Source organism: Aethina tumida, chromosome 2 (assembly GCF_024364675.1).
Source record: "Aethina tumida isolate Nest 87 chromosome 2, icAetTumi1.1, whole genome shotgun sequence".
In the NCBI taxonomy this organism is placed as follows: domain Eukaryota; kingdom Metazoa; phylum Arthropoda; class Insecta; order Coleoptera; family Nitidulidae; genus Aethina; species Aethina tumida.
In genome coordinates this window covers 36692515-36711762 of record NC_065436.1, presented here as the reverse complement: position 1 = coordinate 36711762, position 19248 = coordinate 36692515, and the positions used below count along the sequence as shown (strand labels likewise).

At 31.6% G+C, this 19248-nt stretch overlaps 2 protein-coding genes and 1 long non-coding RNA gene across 4 annotated transcripts; 2 read left to right on the top strand and 1 right to left on the bottom strand.

The window, feature by feature from the left end:
- Positions 1–2995: 2995 nt before the first annotated feature.
- LOC126264601 (uncharacterized) lies at positions 2996–3562 on the bottom strand. Its single transcript, XR_007547288.1, has 2 exons — positions 3371–3562; positions 2996–3199 (listed from the first exon to the last, which is right to left on the bottom strand). It is a non-coding gene; the product is annotated as an uncharacterized LOC126264601 (long non-coding RNA).
- A 1469-nt stretch (positions 3563–5031) lies between these two features.
- On the top strand, positions 5032–9193 carry LOC109594061 (N(G),N(G)-dimethylarginine dimethylaminohydrolase 1). 2 transcript variants are annotated; one of them, XM_020009222.2, is made up of 5 exons: positions 5032–5355; positions 7271–7373; positions 7430–7572; positions 7967–8191; positions 8247–9193. In XM_020009222.2, exons 1-5 carry the CDS (start codon positions 5098–5100, stop codon positions 8370–8372), a joined length of 855 nt encoding a protein of 284 aa, XP_019864781.1. In that variant the 5' UTR covers positions 5032–5097; the 3' UTR covers positions 8373–9193. The 2 variants fall into 2 exon arrangements, with proteins under 2 accessions (XP_019864781.1, XP_019864782.1); XM_020009223.2 differs by having other exon boundaries at positions 5036–5355; positions 7430–7527.
- Positions 9194–12812: 3619 nt separating this feature from the next.
- On the top strand, positions 12813–16705 carry LOC109594101 (ADP,ATP carrier protein). The gene is made up of 4 exons (XM_020009270.2): positions 12813–13079; positions 14332–14593; positions 15537–15771; positions 15830–16705. Exons 1-4 carry the CDS (start codon positions 12920–12922, stop codon positions 16073–16075), a joined length of 903 nt encoding a protein of 300 aa, XP_019864829.1. The 5' UTR covers positions 12813–12919; the 3' UTR covers positions 16076–16705.
- The last annotated feature ends 2543 nt before the right edge of the window (positions 16706–19248 follow it).

Genomic DNA, 19248 nt, shown 5'->3' with positions numbered 1-19248 from the left:
AGGTTGAAATTTATTTCAAGTCATTTATTTCGTCAATTTTAACCTTTGCTGTTTTAAAGAGATCAAATGGACAATTAAGGTTTACAGAAGGATGAAAATTTCAATTTAACCGTTATATTTAATGATAATACAAAATTAATAATCTAAATTTAATAAAGGACCCCCTTTTAATAACAACAAAGTTACCGGCGCAATCTTACAATTAACGAGATAGATATTTCTATGACACATCTCTATTTTACATATTTGATATTATAAAAACTGACACAAAATCGTTTAACAGATTGAGCGCCAAAATTAGTTGGATATCAGATGTAAAGTCCCTTAGAAATCATATCGTTCTGAGAATCCCCATCTACGTCGTGTGGCCATTCAACAAGAACCAACTTTCTGTGAACTGGTTATTTTCGTTAGACATGTTCGACACCTTTGGACTCGGCACGGTTCGGTTTCTGAATCGGAACGCAACTTGGGAAAATGAAACTCGGTGCGAATCTCCAACATTGTTGTTTATTCGGTGTCATATCATTCGAATAAAGTATCATCCGAGTAAAGGCGAAGTGTACCCGTACGCGCCCGAAGTTCTCGTGTTCCCATTCAAAATTAACGCGCGAAAGGTAGAGCGCCCCGTTATTTAAGGTTTATATTTCGGGAGCCCGGTTGCTAGTAATTAAGTGTTGCCAACTATTAATCATGTGGATTCTAGTCAATAGTAGTTCTGAAATCATTCGTAATGCAACTTGACCTAAATTTAATAAACAAATATAAATAGAGATTAATTTTGACGGTATATATTTAAGGGATTGTAAGTACTACTTTGAACAAACTGTTTGACAATAGTTGTCAATGAATTATATGCGCAACTTAAAATGTTTTTAAGAGCGGCAGTTACTAGAAAAGGAATCGCACTTTGTGCGCTTCCGCCACAAAATCAAATAAACATTCAGTTCGTGCGCAAATTTTTTTGTATGGAACCGGACCGCATTTGAGATCTCATGTATATACGGTCGGCGTCAGATCTGCATCCTTCAAAGGCTATATTCGCTTGCGGCGAGTGTGTTATTGCAACAGATTCGCATCATTAAATTTGACAAATTAAGAATATTGCTTGTTCACGTTATGTATTTTGAATCGAATATTAATATCAAAAACTTTTTTATAGTTACAGTTCTTATTGTTTAATTCGTATAATAATTGTTGTCCTAATTCTAATATATTTATTCTAAAGGTATTTTACTCCATTATCATATTATATGTTGGTAATTAAGAATTATACACTATCATACGATAGTTTTTACCATATCGTATTCGTATTAAAAGTTAAATGTATAATTAAAATAAACAGATAAATTCAAAAATAATAATATATTAAACAAAATAAAATATTAATATTAAATGTGTTTTTGAACAAAATATATTGTAAAATACATATAAATAACAACTTAAATGTAACATAATACAAAATAATTCTATAAATAACAACTAAAATGAAACAATATATATAAATACAAAATTATAAAATATAATTGCTATTGTATTAAAAAGGAGGAATCTTACATTTTAGTGAGGTTGGATGTTGGATTCACTAAATAAAATGTTCCATTAAAAATAAACTATTTTGAATTAAAAAACTACAGTCTCATAAGCCATAGATGTTTTGAAAATATTTTGGAATAAGTAATGTTGATTTTTCATTGGTTTAGTAATATTTTTTTATATTCTTTATTTTATATTGTTTATTTTTGTTCATCAAGATACATGAAATATATTGTAAATTAATTAATGTAATAAATAATTCAAATAGTATATTTGATATATTGTTTAAAAGTTTAAATACCACCCAAAAATTCGTATAATACAGTAATATATATTAAAAATACAATAATGTATACAGTTTAAACTTTTTATTTATGTCATATAGTTTATTGTTAACCAATCACATTTTATCATATAAACAAATATAATAAATACGATACACAATAGTAGTTTTGATTAATCATTAGTACATAATCAAATATAAATAGAAATTAATCTCGATGTCACAGATGTATGTGTTAGGTTAGGTTAGGTTAGGTTAGGTTAGGTTAGGTTAGGTTAGGTTAGGTTAGGTTAGGTTAGGTTAGGTTAGGTTAGGTTAGAATTTGTTGTACAAACATGGTAGAAAATGACCTAAGTTTGACCAGTATTGTTGTTATTAAAGAATATTATGACTTCAAAACTATGTCATGTCATAGATCAAACACTTATTAATGCACACCCAAAATGTGAAATAGATTGATTGCAAGGTTTTTGAGATTTGTGTTAGTAGTTATTAGTTGACATAGTTTTTTTATGTATATAAAATAAAATATTTATTACAATGCTAATTGTAATGGATTAATGGTACAATCCATAATATAAAGAATGTTTCTATCCATAATTAAAAAGGTTAAACTGCTCCGATTTTCCGTTAAAAACAAAGAACATAATCCAAAATGTTCCACATTTTTGGATAATTGTAAAACAGGTAACAAATATCAATTAACTTTTTAATTTAATATATCCTGAATATACGATAATAATAGTCATATATTTTAATTTTATATACGTTTTTTGTATCACATATATTTACAGGCCTGTGTGTAATTTTTAATATTATATTTTAATGTTCGAATTTAAAATGTGGACATAAATAATTGCATAGTTGCATAGTAAACAGAATATTAATTTTGATTAATTTGATAGATTTGAAAATTGATAATATGTGGATATAAATAAGATATAAACAAAATAATAGAGAAAAATTCACAATATTATATAATATAATTATATATTAATAATATAATTATATATATATAATATAATTATATATATATATATATATATATATATATATATATATATATATATATATAATAAATAAAATTATTCAAAGAAATTGTGACAAAAAATTACTTGGTTACGTTGTGTTGTTATTAACTAATTTGTTTCAAAATTTGAAAAATAAAACACTTGCTATTATAAAGACAAATTTATTTATAAAATATCACAGTTTGTAGATAATGTTTTAAAAGTATTCCAGTTCAATATCTCTTTATTAAAATTATTATTATTATTTAAAAAACTTCATAAACCGTGTCATCAATTTAACGAAGATTCTTCCTTTGTTGACATAAACAATACTTAATTTTTGTTATGTACTCGAAGATGACTATAAGTCCTGTAACAAATGTAAAATCATATACATTCAAATAATTTAATGAATGTAATTAGATTATAAAATTGTTTATCATATCTATTTTAGAAATTAATTTTAGGTTACCTAAATTAATAACCCTGCACCTACTCCAAAACAGATTTATATCTACTTCGCATATTACAAAATACCTACTCATTTCCACCAGAGTTACCAAGATAAATTTGTATATTCTACGGTTTGCTATACTGGAGACGCAGTTTTTAGTCGACAGCCCCGGTCCAAATCCCTCGAGCCGCTGAACGCCCGGAGGCATGGCGCGGTCGGCTTTCGGATGCCTTCGCATTTATTCGTTTGAAGTCGAGATTTAAGCGAACGATATGGACCCGTTTATTCGCACTTGTTGAATATTATAATGTTCCCTCTCTATTAATCAGACCTATATTCCAATTCTGAATGAATTATTTGAATTGTTTCTAATAAAAATTTGAGAAACTAAAATTCATAAAACGTTTAAAGTTATTTAAGAAAAAGGAGAAATTACACCATAATATTAAATAAAACACAATAATACCACTAGGTGCCTGAATACTAGGATTAAAACTAACTCCACATATATGCAATATTCAGAATATTCTTATTGGAAATACATCAATTAATATAAACACTGTAAAAATGCTTTCAAAGAATTGGACAAATAAAAATAAATAAATATAAATAATTTTAATGGTTTTGATATATATTAGGGTGGACCAAAATAATCGACTATTCTTGTTTAACTTTCGACACTACTGACACTGAAAAAATGCTTTCAAAGATGAGCTCTTAATTTTAACAGAAAGTTTTCCATATGGAAAAATCCATATCTCTACCTTACTTGATCGTACAGAAAATTTCTAATTACATTTCTTATAGGAAATTGAATGCTCTACAAAAAGAGTATTTTACAATTTTTTATAACTTTTACAATTTAAAATATATTGAATGTCAAAGTTTGAAGGATTTAACAAAAATTTCTTTTTTACTTCTGAATTTTATAACTCGTAGATAAATAAATATTATAAAATGCAAAACATATATCTTTGTAAGAAATTAAACGCTCTTCAGAAAAGGTCTCTTATGGTTAATAAATTACTCTATGCGTACTGATTTTATCCATTTAAGTAATGTATTTTGAGATAATTGATTATCTGTTTCAGAAAAAATAAAGTTTTTTATTTGCAAATAAATACGTTGAAAAATATTAAATCACGTTAGTAAATTGTAATAAGAGCAAAATTATGAAAGAAAATGAAATAATTGATAGAACGAAACCTATTCCAAAATAAAAGATATGAGATATCTTAGAAACTGTTATTGTATCAAAATACATTCAAATAAATAATTTAGAATTATTGATATTAACCAGACTCTTAGTTAATTAATACAATTGTGTTTGAAATCAAAATCATAGTATTTTTCTCAGAATTATTTAATTGTAGAAGATTATTTTAATAATTATATAGTACATTTTTACAATTGATTTAACCATAAATAAATATTTATTATATTATTATCATTGTTTATTTTATAATTGTAGTTATATTATTAATTTTATACAATTATATTGAAACAAAATGTGCTATATTTACACGACTCCAAAATTTTATCCTAATAATGCAAATGTTAAAAAAATTTCGACCGCAAGTCTTATTTAATACTCTTTGCAGTCGTGTTTCGATTCGGAAATCGATACGTGCCGAACGTAGTGAACGAAAACGGGCACTCCAAAATTGCCATGGACCCGAGAAAGTCGGTTTGCTGAATGGCCACACCGATCCCCATCTACGTCGCAGAGAGAGAACAGAGAACCGAAACGAACACGAACGCAAACACGTCGCTGGAAACAGTCGGTGGCGAAACGTCGACGGGTCCGCGCGAAAATGGCGGCGTTCCGTTACACACATGCCGTTGTGTGTCGATTGCCTCTTTCCTTAAAAACCCGATCGAAAATCGACCTAGACGAGGCAAAGAAACAACACGAAAACTACGTGAGACTATTGAGGGAACTGGGATTGGACGTTATCGAATTGCCGCCCGACGAGAGTTTGCCGGAATGTGTTTTCGTCGAAGACACTGCGGTGGTTTGTAATGGTACCGCATTGATAACGCGACCAGGTGCGCAACATCGTACCAAAGAAGTAGGTACACACACAATACATACATACATACAAACATACATTATATGCATACACTCCTAACCGTGACACTGATTTCATTTATTTGAGGTCTGTTACAAAATCTGAATTCAAACAAAAACAGGTGTTTCACGAATACTTACTTTAATCCATTTCATCATAATTACAAATCGAACACTTATTACAATTTGGACAAATTTAAAAAATCAAGCATCTCATTTAAAATTCTAATTAAGAACTTGGCCTCTATTAACACATTTTTTCGCATTCCCATAAACTTTTTTCTCTTATAAACCTCCTAACAATCGTTCTAATTATAATAGGTATGTGAGAAATATTGCAATGGTGACTCGAGCTTTATTAAAGTAGCAATTGTAACATTGAACCCAGTATGAATATGTCAAAACTAAATATAGGTCATTCATTAATGTAAATTGTGAATAACAAATAGGAAATGATTAAATGCGAAAAATACCACAAAATTCAAAGAATTTTCAGTGACATGTTTAAAATGTGCTTAAACATTAACTTTGGTCACGTTTCCTGACTGAATTGTTTAAACAAACAACCTCTGACCGCACAAAGAATAGTACAATTTAATTAAAATTATTAATATGTAAACGTGAAATAAAGATAAATTTAATTAGTGCTGGTCAACTTGGTTTAATGGATTGTACTGTTACACGACACTTTTTGTCCAAATTGTTGTAGAACCGTTTCGAACCATAAAACAATGGTGTCAACACGATACGGATCTCTCATTCAAAGCAAAAAATAATTTCTAAATTGAAATTTCAATATTGATCACTTCCCTCTGTCCCAATTTTGTCTAAAATGAGACCATGTTTATATTACTGTGTGATTTCCAGACTGGAAACTGATCTCCAATCTTGTGTGTTATCACACTGAATTGCATTTTGCCCCTAATAAAATATCGGCCCACCTTATTCACAACCATCGGTTTATTATACTAAATTACCCTTTAATCGAAGAAAAGGGTTTGGTTCACACTTCTCCTGTGTACATCCTTCTCCCTCGTTACCTTTATCGATGAATTTGATGATAAACTGGCTAGAAAATTGGCCAAGTGCCCTCATGTGAATTCGAGCAATAAAAACTTGTTTTTAATAACGTTCTAACTCAATAGGGTATCGTTACAGTGCTCATTTCATTCCATTGTCATGGATGACCTCAATTAGGTTTTCACATTATCCGTTCCTAAAATAAATAGTTGCAATATTTGATGAAAAAAGACAATAATATAATTACAAATATTCTGAAATCGATGCGGTCCCGAATATCCTTTTAAATTCCAACACTTAGCATAGGACGCTGCGAAAATGAGAAAATTATAAGAATAGAATACCTTAGAGAGGCCTTAGAAAATAGCACCGTTTATTATTTAGACCGTTTTTATTCATTGCATCGTGTTGACCTCAATTTTTAAACTGTTTTCTTCCTTTTGTTCCATAAAGCGATGTAATAATGGCTTTTTATTGTGACATGTCATAAAATATCGACAATTTTGTTCTCCCTCTTTGGGTCTCATCTCATTCCTCATTGAGTCCATTCGTCGAGAGAGTCGAAAGTCTAGACTGAGTTTGAAGTGTAAAATATAAAAGGGCGTTGATGAGGAGATTGTTGTCGTCGAGCATCATCTGCATGTGCTCAATACAATGCCCCTTTCATTCACATAGATACGTGCTTGTACAATGGAATGACCGTATTATCTAAAATTAACTCGCCAATTCAAAACGGATGTTGATGCTTTACCCTCAATAATATTTCCACTTGACTGTTGCTTATTTAGTTTGGTTAATTCAAGAAATTTACCAGACACTATCAAGAAGCAAAGTAAATGAATAATTTTAAGAACATTTTTATTACAGAACATTAACGATTTACTTCTTATTTACAGATTGAAACAATCAGAGTAGTATTAAAGAAAGAATTAGATCTTCCGATCATTGAAATGTCCGACGCCAAAGCACGACTGGACGGTGGAGACGTTCTGTTTACCGGTAAGGGTCTGCACATTCCACTTTGAAGTAAAGTCTTAATTTTTGTTTGGATGCAGGCCGGGAATTTTTCGTGGGGATCAGCCAATGGACGAACGAGGGCGGCGCCCGAGCTGTGGCGGCAGCATTTCCCGAATATCCATGCACTCCCATCAAGGTAAAACCGGAGACTTTAATCGGTCCAAATAAGAGCTTGGACAAGGTAAGCGTGCCGCCCGCATAAAAAACGCATATACGAGTTGCACGCTACCACTTTATTTACAACAACATTTATTTTTGTGTGTTGTGTATCCTCACGGCTTTTGTACGAATCACTACCGAACATAGACTAGTTAAACAAACGATGGAAGGTTAGAAATGAACACGACATGCACAAACTGACACCTGATTCTAGTGGGCCAATCAAAAATAGCTTTCGAATCGATAACGTGTTTCCATTTAAATTTTAAAATTCAAAACTGGCAACTTGGAGTAGCGCTTAATAGTAAGAAGGATTGGCTGTTTGAAATTTATTTGCTTGTTTGAAATTGGGCTTTTTATATAACTATATTTGTTAAAAATTAGGAGCAACTAAAGAGACATTATTAATATTTTAGGTTCCCGAACCGAAGCACCTGAAATCATACATAACGATGGGCGGACCGGATCTACTTTGCGTGGGGTCAGGAAAGGAAGCGCAGGAAGTCCTGAAACGGATGGAACGCGAGGCGACTTTCAGTTATCAAACTCTCACGTTGCCTGAAGACACTGCTGCTAATGTTTTGTATTTGAACGGCACTCTGGTTCACAGAAGTATAGAAGAAATACCACTTTCCTTTAAGGTGATGCTTATTTTTCAATTTTATCTTCGCTTTTATATTTATTGTGATTTTTTAGGTATTCGGAGACAAAATAGATTATCCGAGACGTTCGGTGAATGTGTCCCAGCTGGCAGAAGCATCTTGCGGATTAACGTCAAGTTGTATACTAGTCCGAAGATCCAGGCATATAAGAAATTTATAATTTATAATTTAAAACCCTAGTTATACCACCTCAGGTCTTCATTAAGCTAATTTATTCAACAATTAATAACATCATTAGATTTCATGGAAAAATTATACGCAAAGCGACGTTTCTTTCAATTTATTCTTCTCAATCAATCAATCAGACAAGGTGTTATTAATTTTGAAAGAATTGGATATGTTAAAAAAACCCTCTTAAATAAATTGCATTTAAAAATTAATAAATATATATATATATATATATATATATATATATATATGAAAGTTATATAAACGTTATAGAATAACAACAAATTTCTACTTATTAAATTAATTAATTTTTCCTAAAAGTCATTTTAAGTATCTTTACTCATTCCAGTGAGCATTTAATGCATTTTTTATTTTATACAATTTTACAAAGTATTTTATTTTTATAAAACATTTTGGAAAGCTTTGGTGCTGAATGTTGTTGCCATTTGTCACTTTAACTTAGACTTATTGCATAGTTTTCTTTACATAAATTCTTTATTTTTATGTATTCGTCCTTGCACAAGAACCAAAAAATGTGTGTGTCTCATTCCAAAATAAGTATTAAAGCTTTGAGCTAATTTTAATTTTTTTACATTATATTTTATGTTGTTTTTATTATTTTCACAACTGGACTATCGATATTTTAGTCCAATGTGATTAAACTGAACCCGGTGTTTTTTTGTTTTTTTTCTTAATTGTCTGATAGTAAGAAAGCCACAAAAGGATAGTTGTATGTATGTATGTATAGATCTATCATCTAGTTGTGTGTTACATGTGATTTGGAATCTCCCTAAATAAAATGCTATATCCAAATGTCTGTTTTTTTATCAAATATCGATGAGCATAAACTTTGTTAATTTCAAAATATATTTGATAAATGAAATTATCGAAACGTTTATTTAATTAAATTTGGTTCTTCCTTATCATGGTACCATTTAAAAAAGTTTTGCATTTTTTATCTTAATACGCATACGTGTGTTGAAAGTGATCATATTTTGAAATAAGGGAATACTAAACAACCAAGATAAATTTTTGAATGTCTGAATGAGTGACGATTATAAGTTGTAGATCTGGCAGAAATTAACTGATATCATTTAATTACATATTTAGATTTTGGAATTATTTACACATGTGACAGAAAGTAGATGATTAAAAAATTTCTTATCTCGTCTGACCTCTAAGCATTTCAATATCAGATTAATGAGAATAAAATTAACTCACCATGAATAATCAATTTTTATTGTTTTTAGGATACATTTATTGAAAATTTTGTGATGTTCACAAATTTTGGTTCCAATAAATCGATTGTAACAATTTTTAGATCGGACAATTAGAAGGACTAATTAGAAACATTGAAAACAAACGTGTAACATTGACACACTGCCTTACGAATAATTTCAATGTGGAAGCCAACGTTTTTAATAGTAGCTCTATAGCGAACTTGACATTAGAAATCGTTAAGAAATTCCTACACCTAACACGGGATAATACATGTATGTGTATGGGAATAATGGAAACATTTTAAATGGTATTTATTAATATCATGTATGTATGTGCAAAAAAACAAATATTTTTCATTCATACATAAGTAAAGTTTTCATTTATTAAATTTAAGGAACGTTTTATGTACTGGTGTATGTGGATGTTCTTATGGAAATAATGGAAACATTTTAAATAGTATTAATATGAAATATATGCACAAACAAATATTGTTCACTCATAAATAAGTAAAGTTTTGGTTTATTAAATTTAAAGATCGTCTTATGGATTGGTCACTTAAAAATGTAGACAAATCAAAATTGTACCTTGGGAAAGAAATAAAAGGAATTTGAAAATTCCTTGAAAACCCTTAACATTTAATCCAGGTAGTTTCATAAACGTAGAGAAAGAAACTTTGCTATACTTAGGGACCGGTCGGCTAAAAATGTATACAAATCAAAATTGTACCTTAGGAAACAAATAATAGATATTTGAATATTCCTTAAAAACCCTTAACATTTAATCCAGGTAGATTCATAAACGTAGAGAAAGAAACCTTGCTATACTTATGGACTGGTCAGTTAAAAATGTAGACAAATCAAAATTGTACCTTAGGAAACAATTAATAGAAATTTGATTATTCCTCGAAAAACTTTAAGATTTAATCCGGGTAGTTTCATAAACGTGAAGAGACAGAAACCTTGCTATGTTATTATACGTACCTATAGGTAGTACGAATCAAAGTTCAGTATAAAATAAAATTTTTTTAATATTATACCAGAGAATAAAAATGCAAGTGGATTAGGTAAAATACAAAGGTCTAAATGAATTATCTAATCTTTTGACTTAAATTTGTGCACAGTTGCCACGTTTATCAATATACTTTTCTATCGTTTTTTTCATCTAAGTTTTAACAGAATTAATATTAGTCCAGTCATTATAGGGAGTTCACTTCAGAAATCGGGATGTCCAGCTATAAACTCGCAGCTCTGGCCGCAAGTCAGAGGTCAAAAGTCATAAAAATCGACTTTTTGCATATTTTTTGTAAATTTCTCTTTTCCTATGGAGATTTGAATTCTCTACAACTTTTGTTTTAAACATTTTTTATACGTTCAATCGTTGTCGAGATAGAGGACAGAGAGCGCATGGCTACAGTATCATTTGAAGTCAACTGGTAGTCCCGATCGAAGATACGTAGTATAAAGTTTATAAATTATTGCTAAATATTTAATTACCATTTGTTATTAACTATTACATTCTATTCAATCATTTTTTGCTTACTTATCTATTTTTAATTTCCTTTTCCTCACATATCGTAATTGTAACATGCACAACATAGGCCCATTTACACAAAACACTTTCTTTTGTACTTCGACTACGAGATACTCCTCGAGATACTTCTGTTTTCATTGATTTCATAAGACTTTGTTCAATTACCATATCTCTCCATGTACCAGAATTGAGTTTTTCTGTTAGTTTCACGGTGAAAAATGCGTTTTTAAAGTTCCTAAAAGTTTGTTCATCCATAGTTCCTTCCAACTTCAGCATATCTTAAAAATATAAGTGTGCTGATTTTGCCTATAAGAAGTGATCACTGGCGTGAAAATATAGCAGCATTTTGCTTTTGTACTGCCACAAGATGTTATTTAAAAAGTCTTTCAGTGCGAACAAAATCAAATGCTATTGAAACTATTTCGAAATATTACACCCATAACTGTGCTGTTGCAACTCGACCTAGCTAACTATACACCTTTCTATGTTTTCGTAGGAAACATCTCGAGAAGTTATTTGCTGTATTAACTGATTCAAAGTACCACCTTCAACCTTCATATCTTCAAAAATTATCATTGATAATGCAAGTCGTAATAATATGTGGCATCTAATGCTTCTCGAGTAAGCGTGACCACTGAGCAATTTGTCAACAGAATTCTTTGCATATATTTCACCAAGAGCTTCCTTGAGTCCACTTCCATCCAATACGTACTATATGCTTCCAAGAAAAGACATCAGCATATGAAATCCTCCTAATTTTACAACTATTGTACATAATGGTGAGTTAGCATCTGATGCAGCTAACATTTCACGAGCTTCAAAGTAGAAGGGTTGATCAAAGGTAATCACTCACGTTTTTTGTCCATGTGACTTGTGCAATATCGAGAGCGCAATGTAGTTTTGTAAATAGTGTCTATGTGACTGGCGCTCTCTGTTTTCTATCTCGACAACGGTTCGACGTATGAAAAAATGTTTAAAACAAAAGTTGTGTTGATAAGAAATGCAAGTAGAGTAAATCCTAGAGGAAACGAGATATTTACAAAAGGTTTGCAAAAAATCGATTTTGTGATTTTTGACCTCTGGCTTTTTAATTTGCAGCCACCCTATTATGTGTGAATTTTGAGACAAGTTTTGTCAAAATATAAGTTCATACGAGTTTATAGCAGGGTATCTCGATTTTCGAGATATTCACCTAATTTCGACTAAGATGACTAGACAATATAACAAATGTAAAACAGTGTTTTAATTGTTTGATTCTCATCAAAGAGGCTATTGATTTAAGTGACAATGTTTTGTTTTATAACTGACTCATAATTTTAGAGAGACATTTCAGTTGTTGAACCGCCGGCGAAAATAATTTCGTTGATTTTTCATTCGAAAATGTATTGATCGCTATTAAAAAGGTACGTATAACTGTAAGCGCAAATATATAATCTTTGTACAATAACATTAATTCGATTTTCCTATTAAATAAAGAGTACACCGAATTTTAATATTTGTAGGTTAGGATCAGACTCAAAGCGGACCGACAGAACTTTCGACAGCATAAGCGGTAAAATCCAAGTATATTCGACAACGCTGTATCACAAAGACGAGTGGTTTGATGACGTAGCACCTATTCCTGTCGAAAGTAAGCGCCTGGGAAGGCACATGACCGGCGCGCGTCTCCCCTAGCAACGCCTTAGCCCGATCGTAGTTCACTTGCAGTTCGGTGCGCGATCCGTACACAGCTCCACTACAAGTTCAGGCCTCCCGACACACCACACCGTACCCAATACACCAGTAAAGATGTCTTTCGCCGATCCAGTCGCCTTTTTAAAGGATTTCCTCGCCGGTGGTATTTCTGCCGCCGTGTCGAAAACATGTGTCGCACCTATCGAACGTGTCAAGTTGCTGCTGCAAGTCCAGCACATCTCCAAGCAGATTTCGGAGGAGCAACGTTACAAGGGTGAGAAACGAACAATTTATTTCGTTATTAAACTGTGCAACCACGTCGTTCACAATCTTTTTCCTTAATTCATTTCGATTGTGACGTTTGCTTTTTTTGTTACATAACACTTTGTCGGGTCAAAATGTCGGCTAAGAAGCGTTTTACAATTGTCCACGTGTAATTTCCACTTTACAAAAGTGCGTAATGATCGAAGAATTTAATTCTTCGGTATTTCCAAGCGAAACGCACGGTTCAAGGCCACGCTTCACCATATTGTTATAATTCAATTCCACTTGAATTTCCGCCGATCGATGAAGTACCCAAATCTCTGATAATACACGCAGTTGGGCCGATTGCGGCTTAGATAATGCGCTCCGTTTTATTTCGCTGTAAATCATGAACGAGCTGTTTTCGCAAAGTGGTTATTGTATGAATTTTTCCATTTTGCCATGTGACCGAACGTGGTTGGGAAAAAATGGCGTCGCAAACCGTTTACGTCACGACCACACGGCAATTATCAATGGGGACAGCAAGGTCAATGCGATGTCTAACTTTAAAACAACCACTTATATAACTCGTAGATTTTGTTTTACGAGACAAAATGTACCAAAATTATTTGATATCATGTCGAAATTGGCGGGAATTTGTGTTCGAAACTTGAGCACAACGGTGGTTGTTGCAAATTACAGAATTTGTGCGGAACGGAAGCCGATAATGAAGTTATCGCGTCCGCATGGCGAATTAACCTCAAAATACATTTCCATAATTTTTTCTTTGTGTCTTGATCTGTATTTTTTGCAATTCGTACATTTATTACAGACAAATCAAAATATTGAGACGGGAGCAAAATGCATTTAGTTCGTACCAGTTTCAATTGACTTAAAAATACGTCATAAATTGCAGTTAATGAAGCCATTGCGAAGTTTAAATAGAGAATTTTCAAAATTGATTGTTGAAGTAAATACTTGTTTATCACTAATTGCACATGTTTTAGTCATTTTGGAACAATGTTATCTCGGTGTTTTTCGAGACGTTTGTTGATTATATTGAGAGTGACAACACACATATCAGTTTGAAAAATATTGAATTGAAAATTTTAATTAAAACCAAAGCCTAGATTCATTGACCTCATGTCATCGAGTGTGTGGATGTTTAAATAATAAAATGTTGCTGATCGATGAAGATTTTGTAACATCAGTTATGAAAGTAAAATGAATATTTATTGACCACAAGCAAAATTGGTGACCTAATTTTTAATATTTTTTTGTAGGTATGGTGGATTGCTTCATCAGAATCCCAAAGGAGCAGGGAGTGTTGGCCTACTGGCGTGGTAACACAGCCAACGTAATCCGTTACTTCCCCACTCAGGCCCTGAACTTTGCCTTCAAGGACAAGTACAAGCAGATCTTCTTGAGCGGCGTCGACAAGAAGACCCAATTCTGGAGATACTTCCTTGGTAACTTGGCTTCTGGTGGTGCTGCTGGAGCCACTTCCCTCTGCTTCGTCTATCCTCTCGATTTCGCCCGTACCAGGTAATTTTGTCGTTTCGTTTCCTTACAACCAAGTCGTGACCACTTCTCAACAGTACGATTGAATAACCGCATTCTAAAAATACATGGTCAGTGGCCCATAATTTTAATTTTAGAAATTCCTATGCGAAATTGTGTTCAATCGTATTCTTATTGCGGTGCTTCGGGTTAAATGCTAAATCAATGACCTAGTTTCGCTCGCAACCTAGATAAAAGCTTATCTTGCAAGTCTGTGTAGAGTTTTACGTGGAATCAACTACAACGTACGTATGAATCGTTGTTACGTAGAACGCCCATCAAATTTTGTGCGAGAATCGCAAGGTCAGGTTCATGCCGATAAACGGACGAATTTAAAATCGAATTGCGCAAACGTCACGAGAAACGGGAATTTCGTTGGTTTATCGCATTTTGTTGGTTTACAAGGATATGAGTTGTTTTGGTTAACGATTTGTGTGCGCGTAATGACAGCAGAACGGTCGCCCAATGCAGTCAATGTCACCTATTTAAAGTCCAAGTTATTTCTGATGCGTACACATTAGATAATTGATTGATTACACTTTTGTTATTATAGTATATCACCTTTTGGGTTTCTTTTGCTGCATAACTCTAATTTACACTAGTAAATTCGCAAGCACCGCTTTAAATTGTTTGATGAGATCATGTGTAAAATGAGACATGTAAATATACTTCTACGTGTTTATTTTTTATATCAGATTCTAAATGTTGTTATTGTTTTTTTGGCACAAAATTGTCTATATAAAAGAGTTTTTATTTTTAAATGCGTCGTGTCAACAATTATGAAAGAACTGACGTTTTTCTATAAATAAATCGAGGAACGGCGTGCCAAAATGTTGCATAAAACCCTATTTGCAAATATAAAATGGCGATCTATTTTAATATAGAAATGTTACGAGAGAAAATGAAGCAAAATTGATTTTGATTATAGGTTGGCTGCCGATGTAGGCAAAGGCGCTGGTGAGCGTGAATTCTCCGGCTTGGGCAACTGCCTGGTCAAGATCTACAAGGCTGACGGTTTGGGTGGACTTTACCGTGGATTCGGCGTCTCTGTACAAGGTATCATTATCTACCGTGCCGCCTTCTTCGGCTTCTACGACACCGCCAAGGGCATCCTCCCCGACCCCAAGAACACACCAATCATCATCTCCTGGGCCATCGCTCAGGTACGTGCTCTCCACGTCTCTCACCTTTCTCCATTATCATCGCTATTATTACTTTCAGACCGTGACCACCGTGGCCGGCATCATCTCGTATCCCTTCGACACCGTCCGTAGGCGTATGATGATGCAGTCTGGACGTGCCAAGAGCGAAATCGTCTACAAGAGCACCGCTCACTGCTGGGTGACCATCGCCAAACAGGAAGGCGCCGGCGCCTTCTTCAAGGGAGCCTTCTCCAACGTGCTCAGAGGCACCGGTGGCGCCATCGTACTGGTCATGTACGACGAGATCAAGAACCTGATCATGTGAATTGATCACTAGATAAATCGTCGCCACACAAGCAGACTACCCATCGCGCATCATTAATTTTTTTTAAAACAAAGCAAAAACACTCCAGTCGACCGTTCCCTAGGGAATGGACTTAGCAAAATTTCTTCAAACGAGACTTTGAGCTGTGCCTGTGTACTACATGCCCCCCGGTATTTGGATTTCGGAGGGAGAACCGTCTATTTTTCGGTTCTTGCTGTCTTCTCTCCCGGTTCTTTGGGCGAGGGCGCAGCTGAAAGTAGCATCCATCCATGTATTCGACCCACTCCCCCCTCTGTTTGTATATATAATAATGATAATAATAGATGTACGTTTATTTATTATTTCAATGTAAAAGTAAGACCGCGTTTTCAAACGGTGTGTGGACGTACGGACGTTCAAAATCGCGGTCCTCCGGTTTATGTACATGTAGTTCATTTAGCACAGCTCCTCCCAGTAGGTTTAATTATAATTAATAATATTTAAGTTGTTGCGGATCGCCAGACTTGTACTATAAGTTGTAAAGCACCTATATCTTTTAATTCAAAGGATATACGTTACTTGTTAATTGAAAAATGTTAATTTTTATCATCAAGGTATTGGTGGTAACAATAAACAACAAATTTAACCGAAGATTTATTTTATTCTTATCCTGTTCCTACTTTAGATAACGCACAAGTTGAGTGAGATTAGACTGCTATAAACAAAATTTACGAATTGATTAGCAATAGCGTTTAAGAAAAATCACTGATACCTACTCTGGGTGTTCTATGGCCTACTCTATGATTTTAATTTGTATGATTAATTTACGCGGTGTCATCAGGCCAACGATTAACCTTTAACCTAAAAATATTTTGTTATCTGTTAAAAATTTGTAATTGATTATAATTACTAGTAAGTTTTATATATGTGAGAAATTTATATATATATATATATATATATATATATATATATATAGTAATATTTATTACAGGAAAATGAGTTTGAATTTAAATATTGAAAACTACTAATGAAATATCACTTTTTTATCCACTGTAGTGTACTCTACGTATTTTAGCATTTAATATATAGTCGATCTTATGAAAGGACATTTAAAGATTTGCTATGGATATATACAATAGATGGGTGTCATTATTAATCAGATTCTTTCCTGAGTGGTTTACTACAATAAACAACAGTTATCAATTACTAAGGAAGAATCATTTATATGAAGATTTAGGTCTAATCTCAACAAATTATTTTTATTATTATTAGTGAACTTGTTCTAATTTCAGTAAAAAGTGGCGGAGAAATTAAAGGTTTTTATATACTATCTATTCATTAACAACCAAATATTGTAATCTTCAGTGGATTTAAAATGAATTACAATAATAGTTTGATAGCTATTTTAGTGGATAATATATACTTTTTTAATAAACATGAAAAAAGAATAATAATATAGTGAATTTTATAAAAAAAAATTTAGCATCAACCACTTAAGAGTTAATATATTCTATTGTGTTTACTATTTTTAAAACTGTTTAAACAAGTTGTAAAATTTTTCAATTATCTAATAAATTGTTTAAAAATCAAAATAACTTAATTCTGATGTTGAAAGAGGTCAAAACAAATAATAATAATAATAATATTGTGAATTATATAAAAAAATTTAATATATTAAATAATTTAACATATTCTATTGTTTTTGTATATTTTTAAAACAGTTTTAAGCAACTTATAAAATTTTTCAGTTTCCTAATTATTTAAAAATCATAATGAATTAATTCTGATGTTGAATGTGGTCAGAAAATATAACAATAATAATATTGTGAATTATTTATATTTATAATATATTATATATTTAATATATTAATTAACTGCTTTAAGCAAGTTAAAAAAGTTTTCAATTATTTATTATGTTATTTAAAAATCAAAAATCATATTTGTTTGAACATAATATTAAATATTTTCCAAGAGGAAGTGATATTTTAGTGTATTTCCACTGAAAAATAATACTGTTTATAAATAAATAGAAAGTAATTTATTTAAAAATATTACATTAAACAAAAAACTTTGTTAAGGTATCTTCAGGGTAAAGTGTTTATTTTATATATTTTATGTTTCACTATTTAAACAAATTAAGGTTTTCACATCATCATAGTATAAATATTTCAGATTCGTTCTAAAAATTGAATAGTTTTAACGATTTATAAGTATAATTTAAACTTATATTCATATACATTTTTGTACATTTACTTTATGTTACATTTCCCATTTCACAATTTAATTAAGGTCTTCATCAAATATTATAGAAGTGTAATTTTAAATTCTCATGTGATGTCTTTGTAACATTTTCTAATACTAATGTAATACTGCTGAGAGAATAACATGCATGTTGAGACTGTTCGATATATTGGCTTTGGTTAAGGATCAAACTATTATATATTGTACATATTACTTTGAATACCTCTTAAAATTAAAATATATAAACCTCTCTACCCAAATCTAGCTGTATCAAGTATTTCATATATTTTTTATTGTAAAAAATTAAATGAATATCTTTCATTATTCAAAAATTATAAAACACGTTAATATTTATGTACCTAACGAAATTTTTCTACTATTAATTTAATAATGCAAAATGTTTATAATTGGGGGTTGATGTTGAGTGATTTTTAAATTAAATTCCCTTAGCCCGTCCCAGCTGCACGTTCTTACATGAGCATGCGTATGAGCGACTGCTGCGCACATGTAACATCGACTCGGATGACCTCGGATATTTCTGTTTCGAGCAATTGGTACGTATGACGAACTGAATGTGCTCGTATATTTCCGTTTCGGGCATTCGACAATTCGAGCGTTCAACATTTCGAGCATTCGATTATAGCCGAATTAAGTTTTAATTAAAATCATAGCGCCATCTATAAATTAAGTTTCTAGTAAAATTAAATAAAAGTAGAAATCGTATTTTATATTTGATGATTCAAGTTTTTTTAAAGCAAATTATATAGATGATGTTTCGGTTTAATCAATTTGAATAAAAAGTAAACAAAATTGGAAATACTTTATTGCTTAATACATTAGAGACGATAGAGATTTACGTCGCGTATTTGATTTACAAATAGTTAGAAAATTTATTTCGTAAAAACTACAAGCAATTTATCCCAAACTTATCTCAGTTGACTGGTATGTGAGGA

Coding starts and splice junctions, on each gene's coding strand:
- LOC109594101 (XM_020009270.2), top strand. CDS start 12,920: ATGTCTTTCGCCGATCCAGTCGCCTTTTTAAAGGATTTCCTCGCCGGT. Junction 13,080..14,331: donor GGAGGAGCAACGTTACAAGG/GTGAGAAACGAA, acceptor ATTTTTTTGTAG/GTATGGTGGATTGCTTCATC. Junction 15,772..15,829: donor TCTCCTGGGCCATCGCTCAG/GTACGTGCTCTC, acceptor TATTACTTTCAG/ACCGTGACCACCGTGGCCGG.
- LOC109594061 (XM_020009222.2), top strand. CDS start 5,098: ATGGCGGCGTTCCGTTACACACATGCCGTTGTGTGTCGATTGCCTCTT. Junction 7,374..7,429: donor TGGAGACGTTCTGTTTACCG/GTAAGGGTCTGC, acceptor GTTTGGATGCAG/GCCGGGAATTTTTCGTGGGG. Junction 7,573..7,966: donor CAAATAAGAGCTTGGACAAG/GTAAGCGTGCCG, acceptor TTAATATTTTAG/GTTCCCGAACCGAAGCACCT.